This window comes from Corythoichthys intestinalis, chromosome 18 (assembly GCF_030265065.1).
Source record: "Corythoichthys intestinalis isolate RoL2023-P3 chromosome 18, ASM3026506v1, whole genome shotgun sequence".
NCBI classification, from domain to species: domain Eukaryota; kingdom Metazoa; phylum Chordata; class Actinopteri; order Syngnathiformes; family Syngnathidae; genus Corythoichthys; species Corythoichthys intestinalis.
In genome coordinates this window covers 37,826,210-37,848,358 of record NC_080412.1, presented here as the reverse complement: position 1 = coordinate 37,848,358, position 22,149 = coordinate 37,826,210, and the positions used below count along the sequence as shown (strand labels likewise).

Here is a 22,149-nt window from a genome sequence, read left to right as displayed (position 1 = left end):
TGCCACCGTGGGCAAATCCATCACCGTTTACCTTGGCGGCAGCTATTATACCATTGTGGAGGACTGCTACCGAAAATGAGAATATACTAGCATGGCTGGGAAGCTTTACGTGACTGTGACCTCTCTCCTCATATCCCCTTCCCTCTGATTGGTTGGTTCTGATTTTAAAACTATTATGGTGTTAATAAACTACGCAACTTATGCGAGAACTGCCACTCACACCTTCTCGTAATTTTTAATGGTATTTATTTACTGCTCACTGTTAGAAGCAATTGAGAATGAGATCATCCCATAAAATAGGGATGAGCAGTATTCTTTCAATTACCCATGCTAAAAAATTGGAACAATACCACACACACCACAAAAAAGTAACAATAATAAAAAATTTCACATTAACCGAGTGTGTTGTGATAACATTCTTATGCATCTGCATGAACCAATTCAATATACATGTATGGTGGTATCATCCGAGGATCTCTTCTGTGGATAGCATAATATAAAAATAGTAGAGTTGTCCGACATTACGGCCAATAAAACCATTTTAAAATGATATCGGAAAATATCGACATTGGTGGTTCATTATCAGTTTTGGGCAATACCTAGAAAAAGTATGGAATCGCCAGTCTTGCAGGAGTGCTCACTCAGACATTTTTCTTCATGTAGAACAAACTCAGATAAAATGCTTGAAAAAATAATGAATTAGTTCAAAAGTGCACACCTTTAGCATTCAGAAACACTAAAAGAAATGAATAAAAAACATTGTGGTGGTCAGTAAATGTTACTTTTATACAGCAAGTGGAGGGAAATATATATGGAATCACTCCACTCTGAGGAAAAAAATATGGAATCATTAGAAACAAACAAAGAAATAAAAATCAAAACACATCTCGAGTATTAAGTAGCACCACCTCTGGCTTTTATGACAGCTTGCAGTCTCTGAGGCATGGACTTGATGAGTATTCTTCATCAATTTGGTGCCAACTCTCTTTGATTGCAGTTGCCAGATCATCCTTGCAGGTCAAAGCCTTGCTGTGAATCATTTTTTTTCCATTTCCACCACAGGTTTTCAATAGGGTTGAGATCTGGGCTATTTGCAGGTCATGACATTGACTGGATGTGTCTTTCTCCGAGGAATGCTTCAACAGTTTTAGCTCTGTGGCATGATGCATTGTCATCTTGGAAAATGATAAACATATTTTCAATTGAAGGGATAACAAAGCTGTCTAAAATTTCAATGTAAACTTGTTCAATTATTGAAGATTTAACCACAACCATCTCCCCAGTGCCTTTGCCTGACATGCAGCCCAATATCATCAAGGACTGAGGGAATTTTGATGTTATCTTCAGGCAGTCATCTTTGTAAATCTCACTGGAACAGCACCAAACCAAAGTTCCAGCATCATCACCTTGTCCAGTGCGTTCTTGATCCTTGACACTTTGTCCAATGCAGATTCTCTTGACTCTTGACAAGGTGATGATGTTTCTGAATGCCAAAGAGTTGCTCTTTTGAACTAATTAATTAAAAAACGACTTTAAAAAATTATTTACTCGCATATTTTAAACTTTTAAACAAATTACGTCACAATGAAAAGAATGATGTCTGTCAATAAGTCACTGATATCTCCCTCATAACTATCGCTTAATTGTATTTTTTTTTGTTACTGTTGCATTTTCCTCGATTTGTTAGATTATAAATAATCGATCCAAACAAAGTAAAATTGAAAGAAAAAAAAACATTTAAGAGGGTAAATATATGAAAAAGAAAATCTCGACCACTCCTTGATGTCTGCGATTTCTGCATCGCGACCCTTGTTATATTACCATGTTTCACCCATTAAATCTAAAAAAAAAAAAAATGCAGCTGTGGCCATGCACAGCTGTGTCTTGACACTCTGTGATACATGCTACATGGAGTTTTTGGATCGAAACAAGGTAAGTACGCGATAATATTTCGTTAAAATCATGGGATATTTAATTGTGCTGTCTCATGCTCTCACCTCCAGTTAGAGTTTCGCTGTTTACATTTTTTTTAAATGCCCTCCATTCAAAATTTTTCTTCCCCCAGAAAATTGAGAATTTAAGCTCTCCAGTGATGTATCACACGTGCATATCGGACAAAAATCACCTGAGTGTTTTCCACCTTATAGCTTCTTGAAAAGCAACCATGCAGATGCTATTAAAACACTTTAAAATGTTGTTAACACTGTTCAGACTTGAAGAAATGTTAATTTCTTGCTTTGAAATTCTACAGTTTGACTGTACTTTGCCCATAAGCGGATTTTAAGGTGGGGCCAGGGGGGCCAACCCTAACCCGGCCCCCCTGGTGGCCGGGTTAGGGTTGGGTAATTGACTTTCCTATATATATATAAGTTGTAAAGCAATAAAACTGCAACAAAAATGAATGAAATGAACAAAAACCACACACAAAGACAAACACAAAAAGGATTGCTTCCATCAAAGAAAACATTTTTAATGAAAAATTAAGTGTCCAAATGCAAATTTTTCAATCCCAAATATGTTTTCGCATTCTAAAACCTTTTTCTATGATTGAAAAAAAATTTTTTTTTGATTGAAGGGATTTTTGTTTTTGAAATTTTTTTTTAAGCAACTTATTTTTTGATTGAATAGAGAAAAATTCCCTAGCCAAAATGTGACCCATTACTTCAATCAAAAAGTTGCCTCAATCCATAAAAAAAAAAAAAAAAAAAAAAAAAAATCAAAGAAAAAATTGCTTTCACGTGCATTGAGTTTTTTGAGTTACAAATTAATTTTACATTCAAACACATTTTTTTTGACTGAAGCAACTTTTTTTGGTTGAAAATATATATTTTAATTGAAGCAACTTTTTTTGGCTTGAATAATAAAGACACAAATCTACCTACATATGGCTCCGCCCAGGAGGTACCATTTTTGACTAGGGTAACTACACTGGCACGACACCAGCGGGCGTACCAAATTCAATGGATGACAATCTTGGCAAAAAGTATTCCCTAAGCAGCCTGTTTTAGAATTCCCCTCAAGAATGATGGGAAACAAAAAACACTCATTGTCAACTTATTATTATAAATATTCTTGTAATTTAATTTTACTGCTGACACTGCGTTTTAGGGTCATCAATATGTTGTGATGCCCCAAAAGTCAAACTCCGCCTATGACTTTGCCCCACTTGGCTAAATCAGATCGTACTGTTAAAAAACACACAAACAAGGCAACCTTCAACATTTGTTTTAGCTCTTTAAAATGACAAATGCTGTCCCCATGCTCATAAGCTATACATTAAAAACCCATTTAAATCACGATACTAATAACAACTGTCACCACATGAAACACATTAAACACAGAAGAGAGCTATACCACCATGTGGGTGTCACTAGCTCATTTATTTTAAGAGCCCACCTGTTTCACTGACAGCACGCAGTCATTTAAAATGGCAATATGCGAATCGTTTATTATGACGAGACTTCACAACTTACAAATTCAAAAAGGCCCATAAGCTTGGGTCGGGGCACAGGTGGCGACAAAGTCTTTAGTGGGGGAGGGATCTGTCAACGTTTCAACTTAAGTCAGGTGGCATGCACATATGGACAGCTACTGACCACTGAGTCCATTGGGGGAATGCATAAGCAAGTAGTTGGCCACATCTTGCAAGTGTGTCTGTGTGTGTGCAGGGTTTTCAAACGTTTGTGAATTCAAACATCATCTCAGCATAAAAAAATAAGCACCCTCTAAATTCGTTTCGAGACTGCGAGGCTAGACCCACGGGGAGCCACTACATTGTTTATTTGATTTGAGCTAATTTAGTGCCAAATAAAAAACAAAACCAGCTCAAACTGAAACACATGTGCATACGCCTCAGGCTAACAGCTTGACAACTGCCAATGCTGATAACCAATGTTTGATATCAGACTTAATGCCACGGTCAAACTTTTCCGTCTCACTTATTTCTCCCGCAGCGAGATGTACACTGCTTTGCTACAAATTGAAAAGTGTGCTAGTATTGCCTGGGGGGTAATTATCTCCACAATGTCTTCTTATTGATGCATGAAATGGAGCAATTACTTTCAGGCCTCATTTCAGGACAAATCGCAGTATGGTTGACCTTTAGGACCTACTCATTGTATGACTCAGTAAATATTTGATACCTAAGTGCTATTAATGCAGGTTCTGCTGGTAATCATTATACAGTTGATATGGTGATCATATTTATTGTAGCATGATCTTCAAGTAAACATCACCTTATAATTATATCATTATTATCGCTCATTTGGAGGAAGTCTGACCGAGAGGGAATTATAACAGAATATCTGATGCCTAAGTCATCAAAGGGCTTCAGGCTAGATGTTATAGAGGTTTGAAAAAAACACACCCATTGCGTTCTATGGAGTATTGGCTCTTCCTTCTACTGTAACAGACTTTGACAAGATGTTTATGCAATCATATTTTTACCCTAGAAAATGCATAACAGATCATGCAGCTGGATGATTCCAGACTCTTCATTGGTGATTCATAGATAGAAATAATTCACGGATGAACATGTTATACTATTTTACATTTTAAATCTCAACATATTATGCAAACTTCATCGTTGTTTCGTCGAGGAATATTTTTTTAATGACGATGACGAGGTAAAAACGTGGCTTGGGGGACGAGAACATAACATAACGAGACGAATGCCGATTTTCGTCTGACGAGATGAAAATGCGACATCGTTTCTGTCATATGTTCACAATGAGTGACATTTTCACATTGTACGTGTAGCAGTAATGATAATAACAGCATTAGAGTATCATGGCATTACCAATAGTGTTGCACCGATGCCATTTTTTGACCCCGATACTGATAACTGGCTGTGCAGTAATGGCCGATAACGATACCATTCCGATTCCACTCCGTTTTAAAAAAATATATATGTATAAATACTCACCGGCCACTTTATTAGGTACACCACGCTAGGAACAGGTTGGACCCCCTTTTGCCTTCAGAACTGCCTCAATTCTTCGTGGAATAGATTCAACAAGGTGCTGGAAGCATTCCTCAGAGAGTTTGGTCCATATTGACATGATGGCATCACACAGTTGGTGATTTGAGTGACTTTGAACGTGGCATGGTTGTTGGTGCCAGAAGCGCTGGTCTGAATATTTCAGAAACTACTGATCTATTGGGATTTTCACGCACAACCATCTCTAGGGTTTACAGAGAATGGTCCGAAAAAGAAAAAATATCCAGTGAGCGGCAGTTCTGTGGGTGGAAATGCCTTGTTGATGCCAGAGGTCTGGTTCGAGCTGATAGAAAGGCAACAGTGACTCAAATAGCCACCCGTTACAACCAAGGTTGGACCCCCTTTTGCCTTCGGAATTGCCTCAATTCTTCTATTGTCCAATTTCGATGAGCCTGTGCAAATTGTAGCCTCAGTTTCCTGTTCTTAGCCAAAAGGAGTGGCATCCGGCGAGGTCTTCTGTTGCTGTAGCCCATCTGCCTCAAAGTTTGACGTACTGTGCGTTCAGAGATGCTCTTCTGCCTACCTTGGTTGTGGTTATTTGAGTCACTGTTGCCTTTCTATCTGCTCGAACCAGTCTGGCCATTCTCCTCTGACCTCTGGCATCAACAAGGCATTTCCGCCCACAGAACTGCCGCTCACTGGATATTTTTTCTTTTTCGGACCATTCTCCGTAAACCCTAGAGATGGTTGTGCATGAAAATCCCAGGAGATCAGCAGTTTCTGAAATACTCAGACCAGCCCTTCTGGCACCAACAACCATGCCACGTTCAAAAGTCACTCAAATCACCTTTCTTCCACATACTGATGCTCGGTTTGAACTGCAGGAGATTGTCTTAAACCATGTCTACATGCCTAAATGCACTGAGTTGCCGCCATGTGATTGGCTGATTAGAAATTAAGTGTTAACGAGCAGTTGGACAGGTGTACCTAATAAGGTGGCCGGTTAGTGTACATATATATATATATATATATATATATATATATACTGTTTATATGAAGAGCTATATACTTGGATGTGAAATCATTGCTATCATGTCTTTGTCAGGCTGCTGCTTACCTTTGTGAAACAGGAAAAAGACTAATACAAAGTGAATCCAGTACAAATTTTTATTGCATACCTGGTATGGGTGACAAATAATAATAAGAATTGATTACAGCATCCTGTCGCTCTATCATACACCTCTCCTCATACACATTATATTTACCGTATTGGCCCGAATATAAGACGGCCCTGATTATAAGACGAACCCCTCTTTTTCAAGACTCAAGTTTGAATAAAGACTTTTTGAACACCAAATTAATTTTTACATAGAATTACAGTACATCCGAAACAACTGATTATAACAATATATTTGAGAGAAAAAGCATGTTATTTTGCCTCATTCAAATCTTAATATCTGAACATTTAAATATGCAAATATGCAAGGTGCAATCACATTCGTAAATGAATGGCTTCTGGTTTTTGAAATGTAAATAACCTAATCTATTGTGATAAAACAATAAAATTGCAATAACTGCATTAACCATCAAAGTGAAGTCTAACTGTAACTGTAGTCTTGAAATAAATCGGAATAAGGAAAAGCATTGCAATAAAACAATGAAAACTGGTTAAACTTGAGAGTAGCTGAGATCTGTCATGACAGAACGTAGCTTCAATAATATCTGGCGCCATCTAGCGTCGTGAACAGAGTTGTTAATAACGGTGTTACAATATAACGGCGTTACTAACGGCGTTATTTTTTTCAGTAGTGGGTAACCTAATTAATTACTTTTCTCATCTTGGCAACGCAGTTACCGTTACTGAGGACGGAAAGGCATGCGTTACTATATTGGTCGAAAAGTCTGAGGGAGACGGACTCACCGAGACGACAGAGCAGAGTAGGAGTAGGGAGGAGGCAAGAATGTTGTGACGCCGAGCAAACGCGATGCTAGGTTAGCTCCAATAATACATGCTGTAGCCGATAGCCTACAAACTACGCCCGCATGGTATGGTAGATATGTACTGTACATAGATATAACTAGATGCAAAATGACAGACATGGCACTAAATGAGTTAGTAGACAGCCGCCATCTTAAAGCAGTAGACTTTTTAGGACGGCTCTGTTGTAGAGAACCTTCCTAGCAAACCTAAGTAACTTTTAGTCTAAAATACTTCTAAATCGGCAAAATCTTGACTTGAATCTATCTTTAAATGATGAAACAGTTTTAAAACTTTCATATGTCGAAAGTAGAGAGAAGGGAACTAATGCAACAATGGGAGCAATTTTAACAACTTTTAACAGTTGATTCAGGGTAAAGGGTAAATTAGGGTAAAGAATTGGGCTCGGGCCAATTGTACCAAAAACCTTCACAAAAAACTTCCCATCGTGTGCCCAATGTTTTTTTTTTTTTTTTTTTTTTTGAGGGGGAAAAAAAAAAAGTAATTATCACCAATTACTTTGCCAAGTAACTAATTACTCTTACATTCAGGTAATTGAGTTACTAACGCAATTACTTTTTGGGAGAAGTAATTTGTAACTATAATTAATTACTTTTTTTCAGTAAGATTAACAACACTGGTCGTGAATGGGTATAATGTCTAGACCGCGGCTATAAGACGACCTCCACTTTTTCAGTGTTATTTCAATGCAAAAAACACCATCTTATATTCGGGCCAATACGGTAACTAAAAAACTGCAAGGGATTTGTTGAAATGAACTCCACCGAATAATCAGACCCCCGCTAACTTGAAAATTAAGCCTAATGTTAAACATTCGTAACTTCCCGTTTTTTTAGATTTGAGATGTTTGACAGCGTGCTGCGAATAAAAAAAGAAAAAGAGCTTCAAGATGCCTCAGTAGGATATCGCAGGGATCAGTTTTATCCTTTATGAACGTAATTTTGTAAAGGGGAAAACTGAGGGCAGACACTGTGTATTTCACTGCCTGAGTAGGTCACCAAAGTCAGGCCGATGCTTCATGAAAAGAGATTGCCATGGATACCGACAGAACGACTTGATCTCGTGGCAGAAAAAACAAACACAAAAGCATAAATATATAGGTCATAGTTTCTATTGAGCCTTAGCATCAAATAAGCTGTTGAAATTGTGCTTCTTGTTTTAATATTGCAAAATATCCCAATTTACGGTCCAATATTGTAATATCTGTCAGCACCATCGTATTCCTCACATCTGTAGTACAATTACCCTGATGAAATGTAGCATTCACAACCCATCTATAACCAAAACTAACATCATTTAAGATCACTACGGTATTTGAATGGCAAATCATGTGAAACACAGTAAATTATACTTTTAAATTATTCATGTATTCTTCCTCATTAGCTTCCCAGGAAAGAAAGTGATTTTCTTTGACCCGAGACTCATTGTCGGCTTTGAAAATACCTTCGGCGAACCGAAGAGACGCCTTGAGCGTCGGTGCATTACCTTGGCTTAAGACTGCGGCGGTCAAAGGTGATGTTCCAGTAGCGCAGTCAGTCAGGACAAAGGTTTGATGGACAAGAAGTGAGTGAGTTGTGAGCATAACATGAAAGGAAGCAAAAATGTGCAAGTACATGTGAGGGGGAAAAAACAGGACAGGAAATATTAGTGTTGCACAGTTAACTGAAATGGTATCTATGGGAGAGGGGGAATGTTGAGGTTAGGTGGCTGGGAGGGAAAAGCAAACCAATAGGCCCCATACCTTGGCGATTTAACATCAGGTGCGCCAGACCTTGAGGGAAAGAACAGAAAAAAGGATACGAAAACAGGAAGTTCATAAAGAGGATCGGGAAAACAAAAAACATTGTCACAATGTTGGACTGCAGTTTGTGACAGACATCCTGGGGTAAGCACGGATGTCAAAGAGTTCAAAAGGTGAGAGAGGAGGAATCAAAGCAAAAAAGAGACAGACATCTCAAAGGGAGGAGAGGAAAGGAAAAGAAAAAAAAACATCTTGATTAGCGCAACCGCCGTCAAGTGTTGCACTCAAAGATGCTTTTTTTCCAAAATGGAAGACACATTGTATGTTTAGACAAGTGTTTGCGATGTACAAATTAACGGAGTATTTTTACGGGCACTCAAATTTCCATCTCAGGCTTGGCACAAACAACTAGCAGGAGCTTATGAAAGGGCCAGTACTTGCATTCATTCTCACTCTCTACATCTAAATGCAAAGGTGGGTAGAGTAGCCAAAAAATTGACTCAAGTAAGAGTGGCGTATCTTCAAAATAGTATTACTCAAGTAAAAGTAGTCATCCAAAAAATGCACTCAAGTACAAGTAAAAAAGTATTCCGTTAAAAGAATATTCAAGTAATGAGTAAAATTGTGAGTACCTCCTTATGCCGTTTGATTAAAAAAAATTTTTTAAATTCTTGGCACAAAGTTATCTATATGAATTATGAACTGTTATTATTATACTGTGCTACAACCTGTTACATAAACACATTAGGCAAAACAAATACAAAACACATAAATGAATTCCGGAGAAAGAAAAAAAATCTATAGAAATGAATCATCATTCGTTCAAAGAGAATGAGTGCCCTCTAGTGGGAAAACATATTTCGTATTATGAAATTAAAAGGACCACATCTAATTTTACGTGGTGCCGAATAAAAACTGGGATAGAACTTAAAATCCTCGCTTTCGGGTCATGTTGACGGCAGCGCTTTATGTCAAATACTTTTTTACGGTGCTTTAAAGACACCACGTGATTGAACAGGCCAGTGTGATCATAGAACGGCAAGCTTGAGACTGATTGGTATAATGGAGTCAGGTGATTATTGTTGCAACCTCTCATTGGTGAAACTGGTATAGCCACTGTTGGCATCTCTCGCAAAAACAAAAACAAAAAAAGACGAAAAATGTAATGACAAGTGTAGCGGGTTTCTTCACAAATCTGCTCAAGTAAAAAGTATGGCTTCGTAAAACAACCCTTAGAATAACATTTTTCTCTAAAGGTTACTCAAGTAAATGTAACGGAATAAATGCAGAGGTGGCTAGTAACGTGTTACATTTACTTGGTTACATTTACTTAAGAAAAATATACTTCTAAGAGTAGTTTTACCACACAATACTTTTTACCTGAGTAGATTTGTGAAGAAGAAACACTACCCTTACTTGTCCTACTTTGGGCTCCACTAGAGTCGTTACATTTTTCCTCTTTATTCTACGTATGGACTTTATTTTTGTCAGACATGCCGACAGTAGACGCTGCACCGATCCGCCTGTTGATCTCCCGCTCCCTCCTACCCTCAGTTGTGAACAAGACCCCAAGATACTTAAAGTCCTGCACTTGGGGAAGGATCTCATCCCGGACCCGGAGAGGTTACGCCAACCTTTTTCGACTGAGGACCCCGATCTCGGATTTGGAGGTGCTGACTTCATCCCAACCACTTCACACCTGGCTGCGAACCGCTCCAGTGAGTGTTGGAGGTCACGGCTTGATGAAGCAAAGAGCACCACATTAGCTACAAAAAGCAGAGGTGCAATGCTGAGGCCACCAAACTGGACACACTCAAAGTTTCGGCTGCGTCTAGAAATTCTGTCCATAAAAGTTATGAACAGAGTCGGTGACAAAGGCCAACCTTGGCGGAGTCCAACCCTCACTGGGAAGGAATCTACAAATCTTGCGGACTTTGCACTGGTTAGTAGTGGTGAAGGAAGAGCTGGGCCAAAAGGCAAAGCTCTCAATTGACCTGTCGATCTACGTTCCTACCCTTACCTATGGTCACGAGCTGTGGGTCGTGACCGAAAGAACAAGATCGCAGATAGGAGCAGCCGAAATGACTTTTCGCCACAGAGATAGGGTGAGAAGCTCGGTCATCAGGGAGGAACTCTGTGTCAAGCCGCTACTCCTCCGCGTTGAGAAAACCCAGTTGAGGTGGCTCGGGCATCTGTTTCAGATGCGTCCTGGACGCCTCCCTGGATAGGTGTTCCAGGCTTGTCCCACTGGCGGAAGGGCACGTGGGACGTCGCAGGACACACTGGAGAGAATATGTTCTCGGCTGGCATGGGAACGCCTTGGGATCCCGCTGGAGCTGGTTGAAGTGGCTGGCGAGAGGGAAGTCTGGGCTTCCCTGCTAAAGCTGCTTCCCACGTGATCCTACCCTGGATTAACTGGTAGATGGATGGATGCAAACAGTAGCGCTACTTGTTTCACGAATGAGATGTCGCAGCAATAAACACATAACTCCATTATACCAATCAGAGGTAACAATGGTTTTTCTCCACTAGAGGGCACACATGCTCTTTTGACGGATAGTGTCTAGGCCTAAATTTGATGATTTTTCCGTGTTCTTTTTGGCATATTATGGTCATTGTTATTACATACAGCAGCTCAGCAGAGATCCACAACAATCAGGCCGGGGACGGTACCAGTCCGTGGCGCATTTGCTACCGGGCTGCAGAGAAATAATTTGTTAACGACCGCAATCTGGACTGTGTGAATATCCGAGTAGAGATTTGCATACATCGCCCTCTAGTGGTTGGCCGCCACTACTGGGGTGTTTGCACACCTATAGCAGCCCATCATCAGTCAATGTAAACAGCAACGTTAGCGCCTGTTGGTAGTGTGTTGTGGGCGGCAGCATCTTTGGAGAGGCTTTTTTTTTTTTTTTAAAGGTGAAAAGGCTATCTGCTGAGACAGAAGAGGAACCTACAACAAGTCCATGCTGGATAATATGTGACCAAATGCAAGAAAACGAGGCAACAAAAGCGAATGCTCTGAGAGGATCATACCTCATGGCCAACCGTATTGCTAAAGCCAAGGAAGAGGAACTCATTATGCCGGCGAACAAGGATATTTGATAGTTTTAGGAGAGGCCGCTGTTAAAAAAAAGGTTCATTCACCGTATGGTGAATAAAATTTTTCCTGTACTTAAATGTTTTTAGCCCCGTTGTGAGATTTTATATTTACTGTCATTTTCTGGCACACATTTCCAGTAAGTAAAAAGAAAAGGCCGATAATCACACTGGTTGGGGACCACTGGGCTATAGTACACATAATACTGTATTGGCCCGAATATAAGACGGTGTTTTTTGCATTGAAATAAGACTGAAAAACTCGGGAGTTGTCTTATATTCGCGGTCTAGACATTATACCCATTCACGACGCTAGATGGCGCCAGATATCATTGAAGCGATGTTCTGTCATGACAGATCTCAGCTACTCTCAAGTTTAACCAGTTTGCATTATTTTAATGCAATTTTTTCCTTTTTCATATTTGTTTCAAGACTACAGTTAGTTAGACTTCACTTTGATGGTTAAAGCAGTTATTGTAATGTTGTTGTTTTATCACAATAAATTGGTTTATTTACATTTCAAAAACCAGAAGCCATTCATTTACCAATGTGATTGCACTTTACATATTTAAATGTTCAGATATTAAGATTTGAATGAGGCAAAATAACATGCGTTTTCTCTCAAATATTTTGTTATAATCAGTTGTTTCGGATGTACTGTAATTATTTTCTGTATAATAATTTGGTGTTCAAAAAGTCTTTTTTCAAACTTGAGTCTTGAAAAAGAGGGGGTCGTCTTATAATCAGGGCCGTCTTACATTCGGGCCAAAACGGTAATATCTATTCTCATAGATGAAGTTGTGCTGAGAAATAAAATATACAATTATTGTTTTAATCAGACATTGTAAACAGTTACTCACAAAGTTACTCAATACTTGAGTATTCTTTTCAATAAATACTTTATTACTTTAATTTGAGTATATTTTTGAATGACTACTTTTACTTGAGTAATACTATATAGAAGTAACACTACTCTTACTTGAAAATGGCTACTCAACCCACGTCTGAGTAAATAACATGTTACTGCGCACCTCTGTCTAAATGACATCAGGATCATACAAAGCACACTATGACCAGCTTTAGCACTAAATACCAAGTCAAAAGCCCTCCTGCTGCAGTTCACAGAATGATATCATACACCAATCAACATGTAATACATCAGATTGAGGAAAAAAGGAAAAAAAAGAAGAAGAAAGCAGAAAAGAGCAGCGGGTGCCAAGTTGTTCACTCCTACATCTATTTCCTGTGCGTGCACACACACGCGTGAACTAATCAATATGCAGCCTGGCAGGGAGTATATGTGGCATACTTCACCCGCCTTTCGTGCCAAAAAGGAGACGGGGATGACAAAACACAACACTTCTGCTGAGCACATGAGCCCCACTGAGCCAGCTAACACAAACAGCTCTGCTCATTGCATCGGCACTCTTGAACGCTCCCATTGGCCCAGAATCTCGCTTTGTCACTCAAAAGACCCACTGGCATCAACAATTACGGTTCAATTCAGTTCGATACTGGACGTGATACGCCCGCGTTTCCAAAAGATGTCAAGCGTAGCTTCCTTTTGTTTAGGCAGCGTTTCCAAACCTTTTGGAGTCGAGGCTCCCAATTTACATGAGAAAATCTCAGGGCGCAATAATGTCACAAAAGGTATTAATTCAGGGATAATGATATTTTTGACTCAATTTTACTCAGTTTGTGATAAATGTTGGCTATTTTAATTGAACACAAAGCTAATGCGCTCGCAGGACAGCCGTGACCATGTTCTTTTGTATAAATGGCAACAGGTGGTTACAAAGATTCAATAGTGCCTCCTACTATTCTCATAATGAAACCGCATTCAATAGTTCTGCCTGTCATGTCGCTGGCACAGCTAGATAAGGACACATTCGTAATTGATTTATAATTTTTGCAAAACACAGCATAATGTGCCAAAAGAGGACGGTGTTGGAAACCAAAAGGTACCAATTGCTAGTATCAAGGCACTTTTTAAAATCACTTTGTTTACACATTGACTAATTACATTATTGTTTTTTTTTTTTTTTTTTTTCATTATGCTTCCATTAGAAGACAAATTCAGATGAATACATTCTTCCTGGGATTGGTGAGGATAATGGGTTGTGAATACAAAGGTATACAAACTCAAAGAAATACATATATTTTTTTAAACAACCACTTTGAATCCCTATTCTATGTTTAGTATCATTCTTCCATTCATTTTATGTGCTTTTTGGCCCTATTAGATTCTTGGATATATGGAGTATTTCCTAGCCAGTCAGATAGACTGTTGCCAGCCAATCGTAGTACACGTAAACATACACGCTCACATCCCCAACCACGGGCTGTTTATACTTCAGTTAACCTAAGGCTGCATTCAGACTGCAGGCATAACTGATTCCAACGGATTCGAGCTCAAATCTGATTTTTAGGGCTGACTATTTTTAGCAAATTTCCAAATCAGATTGGTGCCCCTAAATAGATATTGACTGAAAAAAAGAAGAAAAAAAAAGCATTCTGGTGCGACCAGATAGTTTCTAGTGCGCACCAGAAACTATAAGCATTTAAGCTAGCGGACCTTTGCTATGGAAGTTAGCCAATGACAACAATGCAACAATAGCGTACCGCACGAATGCTACTTTTAGACCGTGACGTCGCCATCGTACCCCGGAAGTGGGTCAACATAGACACGCCCCCGCATGCAACTCATGTTATTACTGCTTGTTTTCTGCCGGTAATCTTTCAAAAAAGAACATGCAGAGTAAACACTGCTGCTATGGAACTTGTAGAAACGACTCTAGACATTACGACATATGAAGGATGTTTTTTTAATGTTTCCCGAAGCCAAAAAAGAGGAAAAATGTGACAAATGAATCAACTTGTGCAGACGTCCAAAAGACCAGTTTAACGCCAGCAAGGTGAAGCCATTCAAATTCATATGCAGTAAACATTTTTTGGGGGGGCCATGGTTCTACAGAGTACAATGAAGTAAGCCATTTTGATGTTTTTACTTATTGTTTTAGCGTGGTGTTTTGCCGTGCTGCTTCTGTCTGACAATGAATGACTTGCAAAAAATTAAAATGGTTGTTACCTTTTCTGTTGTTGAAAAAAAAAAAAAAACTTTAGTAAGGGCGAAGTAAATATATCAGAGTTAAGATTTGTTATTAATGAAAAAATTAAAAGTGTTCGTTGGCTGTCACTGAGTAGGATTTACGATCGCTACTCGAAATAGCAATGTAAATTACGCCCAAGAACATGGATATAATATATAAGAAAGACAGCTAGGGCATATGGTTTGAAAGGATAGATTGTTGAAACAGGAGAATGTCATTGTCAGTGGCGTAAGGCAATGCACACAAGAAAAAGGTGTCGATTAAAAAACTACCTCTGGATCAGGTCGGCTCTTTTTCCCATCTTTTTCAGCCCTGTCCATCTCAAGCCATCTCTTTAACTGAACATTTGTATGTTCTTCCACATCTTTACCAGTGAATTTGGCACCAGGGACATCATTTTCGGACAGAATTGGTAGGTTTAGTTCAGTAAACATCTCGTTCGTACACTATTTCCATGCATTTCCTGTTAGAGACAAACGGCAGGTTGACTGGCCGAGCAACAATTGCTAACGTCATGAATATTAATGAGCAAAAGTGACGTGTTGCGTGCAGTACGCCACTGGCTAACTTGTATTTCAAAAGGCCGCTAGCTTAAATGCTTTATAACGCTAATGTTAACAACAATACGCTAACTTGCATAGCAAAAGTCCGCTAGCTTAAATGCTATATAATTCTAAAGTTTACCAGATAGTTTCTGGTGCGCACTAAGAAACTATGTGCGGACTAGATTGCTAAAATAAATTTATTTTATTTCTGTCGATGTCCCATTAGGGGCACCGTACATTTGGGCCTGTTCAGACTGGGCCACATTGTTGACACATCTGACAGGTTGCTGTGGCAATAAAGGCGCCATCCAACAAAGCGTGAAGTAAACAAAACCCATCTGAGCAGTTTAGATTGAAGGATCATTTACAAGGTGACGCTGCGACACTGTGCTGTGTTGCGGAATGGGCTGACGTTCTTACTGTGACTGACGGCGAAAACAGAAGGTGAAGACATAAGCTTTTGATTCAGGCTTCTAAATTGGGAACGATTCGATTTCAGGGCAAGCTCTACAACCATATGAATGGAACACTCTCGCTCCAATGACTTTGGCCATGCGCAGTTGCTGTTACTAAACATTCACAACAGCAAACATGGCGGAACGTAGACTTGTTCTTTGTGTGGTGCGCCACATGTTCACAACTGTTTGGACGCCATTGTTTTCATCATTGGCTGTCACCTTGTAAAACTGCACTGCCCCCTCGGGCCTGGCATGAATACTACATCGCAGAATTGCGACACCGTTCAAACAGAGACGGATCCGTGTAAATACAAACATGAAATGGGTCGTGTTCTGTTGTTTTTGTCGGAGCGTCACCATGTAGACAGTCCTTGAGAAGCATCTTGTTCATATCTGATATGAAACTACCCTACCTAGATTTCTATTCATTCTACAAACGAGCCATCCAGTTTTAATCTGGATGGGCTAAAAAATCAAGATTTTGGGTGCCAGTCTGAACAAGGCCTAATTAGTTGGGATATGGTTGGAAACTGGAGTAACTACAGAAAATCCAGGTGAGTAAACGTGGCACACTTTGGTCCTTTGGTTGCCTTGTGCAGGATTTCAGCACCCATATTAAGTGGTGTTCATTTGATATATTATCAATTGTACAAAAGACATTAGACACCCTTCCATTTATGCACCAAACACTATTAGTTTCAATTTGACAAGCAATCGTATGCATACCAAGTGGGTACCCGAGTAATTGCTCTGTTCTGTACATCAATGGCGCACATTTCCCTCTGAATGCATTGTTGTATTATCCCAAAGAGATATTACCACGTTACATTATTCTAGGATTAATGCTGCTCTGTACTCAAAACGGTTCAGTTCTGTTTTGTTTCAAGCATGCGTCGTCTCTCCATGCTTTCAAGAGCATACCGAATGGAGGCTTGCAGTAGTTAAATGGATTCGAGTCAGTTTTCCAGCCCAGTTTTCTTCTTCTGGAACCTTACTGTAGGTATCGTGCAAGACTATTTTGAAATTCCTGCTGTTGTGATATATGAGTCTGAATGTGACAGCTCATACTCTGTTGATCAAAAATTTCTTCAAGTGTATTAAAAATATGTGGAATATCTATTTCACATATCGTAATTTTCGGACCATAAGCCGCTATTTTTTTCTCCTCATTTGAAATCCTGCGGTTTATATTCCAGTGTGGCTTTTATTAGGGTTAATAGGTAACGCTTTATTTGACAGTGAAGTCATAAGACTGTCATAAGAACGTAATAATTGTGACATGACACCATCATGGGCATTACTGAATACTTATGACAGATGTCATGAAGTGTCATCCGGCAAATTATGTCACTGACCCCATTTACAGTGTATAACAAAAGTGAGTACACCCCTCGCATTTCTGCAGATATTTAAGTATATCTTTTCATGGGACAACACTGACAAAATGACACTTTGACACAATAAAAAGTAGTCTGTGTGCAGCTTATATAATAGAGTTAATTTATTTTCCCCTGAAAATAACTAAAAATATAGCCATTATTATCTAAACCCCTGGCAACAAAAGTGAGTAAACCACATAGAAACTACGTACATCCCTAAATGTCCAATTGAGTACTGCTTGTCATTTCCCCTCATGTGACTTGTTACAGGAGTGTTGTCAGCATTGCTGAAGAGATTGAAGAGGTGGTGGTGGGGGGGGGGGGGGGGTCAGCCTGTTAGTGCTCAGACCATACACCCCACTCTACATCAAATTGGTGTGGATGGCTGTCACCCCAGAAGGAAGCCTCTTCTGAAGACGGTACACAAGAAAGCTAGATATTAATGGCTATATTTTGAGTTATTTTGAGGGGAAAATAAATTAACTGTATTATAAAAGCTGCACACAAACTACTTTTCATTGTGTAAAAGTGTCATTTTTTTCAGTGTTGTCCCATGAAAAGATATACTTAAATATCTGCAGAAATGCGAGGAGTGTACTCACTTTTGTGATACACTGTATGTCCAGCTCAGATCTTTTACATGCATTTAAAAGTGAGATAATTTGCCGGATGACACTAAATGACATATTATAAGCATTCAATAATGCTTATGACAGTGTCATGTCATAATTATGATTGTCTCATGACAAGTCTTATGGCGCCACTGTCAAATAAAGTATTACCATACACCATAACTAGCAATTAATGAAACTGGAACAGCAAGTGAACACATATTTAGCACATAACATGATTTTTGATTGTTATTTACATCTGTAGCATTGCAATGCATGCTAGGAGGCATGTTGGACGACAAAAAGGGCTGACAGCAGGTGGCAGCAAAGGTTGCATGTCTCCCCCAAGAAAGAATTTATGGCCAAATGAAACTTCTTGAAGCAATGAAGCTTTGTAGCTAATTGGTTCAAAGCTTCATGGTGGTTCACTTGGTCTTATAACAGTCTTACGATGCCGCTGTCAAATAAAGTGTTACCCGTTAATATTTTTTGGTGTAAATATCCCATAATACAGTGAGAATAGCTGCGATTTATAGTCCAGTGTGGCTTATAGTCCGAAAATTACGGTATGCTGTAACAACAAGCTACCACTTAAATTACTAATCGTCACGCTACACCTAATAACAGCAATAACATCTGTAGATAATTTTTTCTGGTCTAATTCTCTATTTTCATCCAAGCCAGAAGATTTGGACCACAACCTTGACATCATTTGACTCTCAGTGTGAACTAATTGGGGAACCCTGAGCTAATGTGATGCATACTAATAGCCTAGCTTGAGACAGGTTGCTAATTGTTTCTACACTAATCCTTTTACGTACCTCAGGTCCATTGTTTGTGTTTTAGCTAACATATGCCATCTTTTTAATGGCAAGCTCCTGGGTAACTATTACATTAGCAGCTAATTGAATTTTAATTTGTATCTCATGAATAGACATAGCATTTAGCATGTTGTTGCTTACAAGATCGGCAGTGTTTTCTATGATCTCTTGCACGTGTATGAAAACTCTGAATCATATTGTAGCACTTTATTCTATCACTAAATAAATGTAAATATTTGTCTATATGTAGTTGTTAATCAGATGGCGCTAGTTCCGCCCACTTGAGCTCAAATTTGGCTGAATGTGCCTCTTGAACTGAAATGAGTTTGATACCATTGGTTTAATTTATCGGTGGGTTATGTACGTGGTATCTTGTTGGAATGCGCTCACGCTATTTACATAATTATCAGCATTCCGCCTACACATTCAGCAGCAGAAGACACAAAAGTCAGATCAGTGTTAACGTCTCCATGTGTGGTAAAATGAATGAAAATGCATTGCTTCAGTAAATGTGGCTATAGAGCATTTCAGTCACTAGGAAACCTTATAAACATGCAGGTCAGAGTACGTCTTGGTGTACAGAGAACCTCATCACCCGAGGGAGCAGATTTGCACCCCACACACAAACACACACCTGATGATATTTGGTTTGAACAACCCGGCAAACAAAGCAAAGCTGTGCGCGCTCCCGGTGGGACTGTTGCTTCTCGACTCTAAAGCAATACATAGTCCTCGACGTACAAACAAAAACACCTCTCCCTCTTCTCCTCCCCCCTCAGGCCATCTTATTCTCACCAGTAGAGCTGAGATTGAACTGGACAGCAAGGCAAGAAACATCACCACCTTAAGGTGTCTGTCATCCTTCAGCTACAAGGTGGGGGGTGGTGTATCCGCGTGTGTTGGTGTGTGTGTTTGTTCAGTTAGCCGCTCACTCATCACAACTGTTGGCAAGGCAGAGACAAAGACACACCCAGCAGCAGCAAGCTGCAAAACACCTTTCGATGAGGAGCAGAAATATATCACAACTGCAAGGCAACCATCTTTTCAGAGTGTTCTTGCAGGATTTTGTGCAAAAAGTAATTCATTGTAGTTAGTAAAGAGAAGACATTTATTTGAGGTTACTAGAAAAAAAAGGCTTTGTTGTTGTTGTTTAACTGCCAGCGCATTCTGTTCTATTTTTTGCTACTTTCACCCACACAAAACCGAATGATTCACCCTCAAATTGTCCTGCATCTTCCAGTCTTCGCTATGTTTTTGGACTGGATCATTTCAGAGGTCATTTCAAATCACCTATAGCGTGCTTAAATTCCTGCACAATTTCCCGTGAGAACATCTCGCATGTCTGAACAATGCACATCAAACCGTGTGACCTATACAGGTCGGACACAAACAAGGGAGAATGGGATGCCCAGAGTTCGAACCAATCAGGCTAATCTTGGACTACTGTAGTATTGCAAGCAAAGTGGATGAGATTTGTCATCCCGCTGCAGTAAAATATCACATTGAGGCAGATGCTACGTTGAATATCCTTATCCCACTTGGTTGAGCCTTACAGCCAAATCTCAGCGTGGCAATGCAGAGATAGAGTCCCGGGAGCATATACGAACATAAACCGCCTTTTCTCCCCCACTTCCTTTACTGTTTAGTTTGCTATTTTTAAACGTGGGAAGGAAACTAAAACAGCAGGCCGCAGATGTATCAGTGCTTTATATGTTGCCATTTTGAGCTTTTTGATTTGGCTTGCAGCAAATTTTTGAAGTCTTTGTGAGTCTTTCATAAAGTTTAATGAGTTACAACACAGTCACTCTTCAAAGAAATTGTTACATTTTTGAGTGACTCTATAAGGAAGTTGTTCATCAATATGGGTGCGGCATTGAATGATAACATCAGAGTGTGTGTAATACCGTATTGGCCTGAATATGTGACGGCCCTGATTATAAGACGACCCCCTCTTTTTCAAGATTCAAGTTTGAAAAAAACCTTTTTGAACACCAAATTAATTTTTATACAGAAAATAATTACAGTAAATCCGAAACAAATGATTATAACAATATATTTGAGAGAAAAAGCATGTTATTTTGCCCCATTCAAATCTTAATATCTGAACATTTAAATATGTAAACTAAAGTGCAATCACATTGGTAAATGAATGGCTTCTGGTTTTTGAAATGTAAACAAACCAATCTATTGTGATAAAACAACAAAATTGCAATAAATGCATTAACCATCAAAGGGAATTCTGACTAACTGTAGTCTTGAAACAAATCTGAATAAAGAATAACATTGCAATAAAATAATGCAAACTGGTTAAACTAAAAAGAGTAGCTGAGCTCTGTCATGAAAGAACATCGCTTGCTTCAATGATATCTGGCGCCATCTAGCGTTGTGAATAGGGAGAGTAGCTGAGATCAGTCATGACAGAACATCGCTTCAATGATATCTGGCACCATCTAGCGTTGTGAATGGGTATAATGTCTAGACCGCGAATATAAGATGACCTCTTCTCTTCTTTTTCCAGTCTTATTTCAATGCAAAAAACACCGTCTTATATTCAGGCCAATACGGTACTATGGGTCTTGGTCATGCATTTAAATGTGGTAGCCAAAATTTTAGATACGTCCATGTGATGAAAAGCACTTTCACATCAGACCATGAGGAACAGGGACCAGTTGGAGAGCTACCTCGCAACAACACTTGTTGAAAAGGTTCAGAATTCACACTGCGCCAACCGAACTATATTCCCCACCTCCATACTGTAACAATGACAAGGTAGTTGCTAGCTTCGTATGGTCTTTAATCCTTTATTTTAGAACTTGCGCAACACAACACGGCTACTGTCCCCCGTAGGCGATGCCAACAACAACAGAACATAGAAAGTGAAAGTATCTAACCCATGTCACACGGTACGTTCAGGAACAGCATGCAAAACACAACCGCCATATTGGAAACCGATTCTGTGTATCAAATGCAACTGCTTAGCACAGCACAACAACTTTTGGCCATGGTTAATCATCTGGCCTCTTGCCATTGTTGACTTTGAATAGCGTGTGCGCTGTACTTCCGCTTCCAAGAATGCACAGAGTGTAGCGTCAAAGCCTGGAGCACCACAGTTCCACGCTGTGACGCTGCACGTAAAGTAGCATAAGCGCACACTGGTCCGTTTGAATTTACAAGCGAAGCAGGGTGCGCTTTAGAGCTGAAACAAATACTCGAGCAACACGATTAACTCGAGTTAAAAAACTGATCCGAATAATTTTATTCACCTCGAGGAATCCTTTAATTTTGCCAACTCTAAGCATCACGTTTTGCCCGGAGTACTTTTAATGCGGGACAACGCGCTGACGTCACGTGCGTAGAGGAAGAACCGATTAAAAAAAAATACCTTACTGCAGCCGACAGCCGCTACGCCGACGTTGCTAAAAAATATGCCCGCATGATGCTACGGTG

General features: G+C 39.4%; 1 protein-coding gene across 14 annotated transcripts in view; it reads right to left on the bottom strand.

The window, feature by feature from the left end:
* nrxn2a (neurexin 2a) overlaps positions 1 to 22,149 on the bottom strand; it is a 496,353-nt gene that overhangs the window by 346,810 nt on the left and 127,394 nt on the right. For 7 of the 14 annotated variants that reach the window (XM_057820422.1, XM_057820428.1, XM_057820426.1 and 4 more), the window contains exons 4-5: positions 8,680 to 8,709; positions 8,424 to 8,435 (exon numbers count right to left, since the gene is read on the bottom strand). The exons of 2 other annotated variants lie outside the window; for them this stretch is intronic. In XM_057820422.1, coding sequence (XP_057676405.1) covers positions 8,424 to 8,435; positions 8,680 to 8,709 — 42 coding nt within the window. The remainder of the gene's footprint in view (positions 1 to 8,423; positions 8,436 to 8,679; positions 8,710 to 22,149) is intronic. 5 more of the 14 variants (XM_057820438.1, XM_057820427.1, XM_057820437.1 and 2 more) reach the window with 1 other exon arrangement.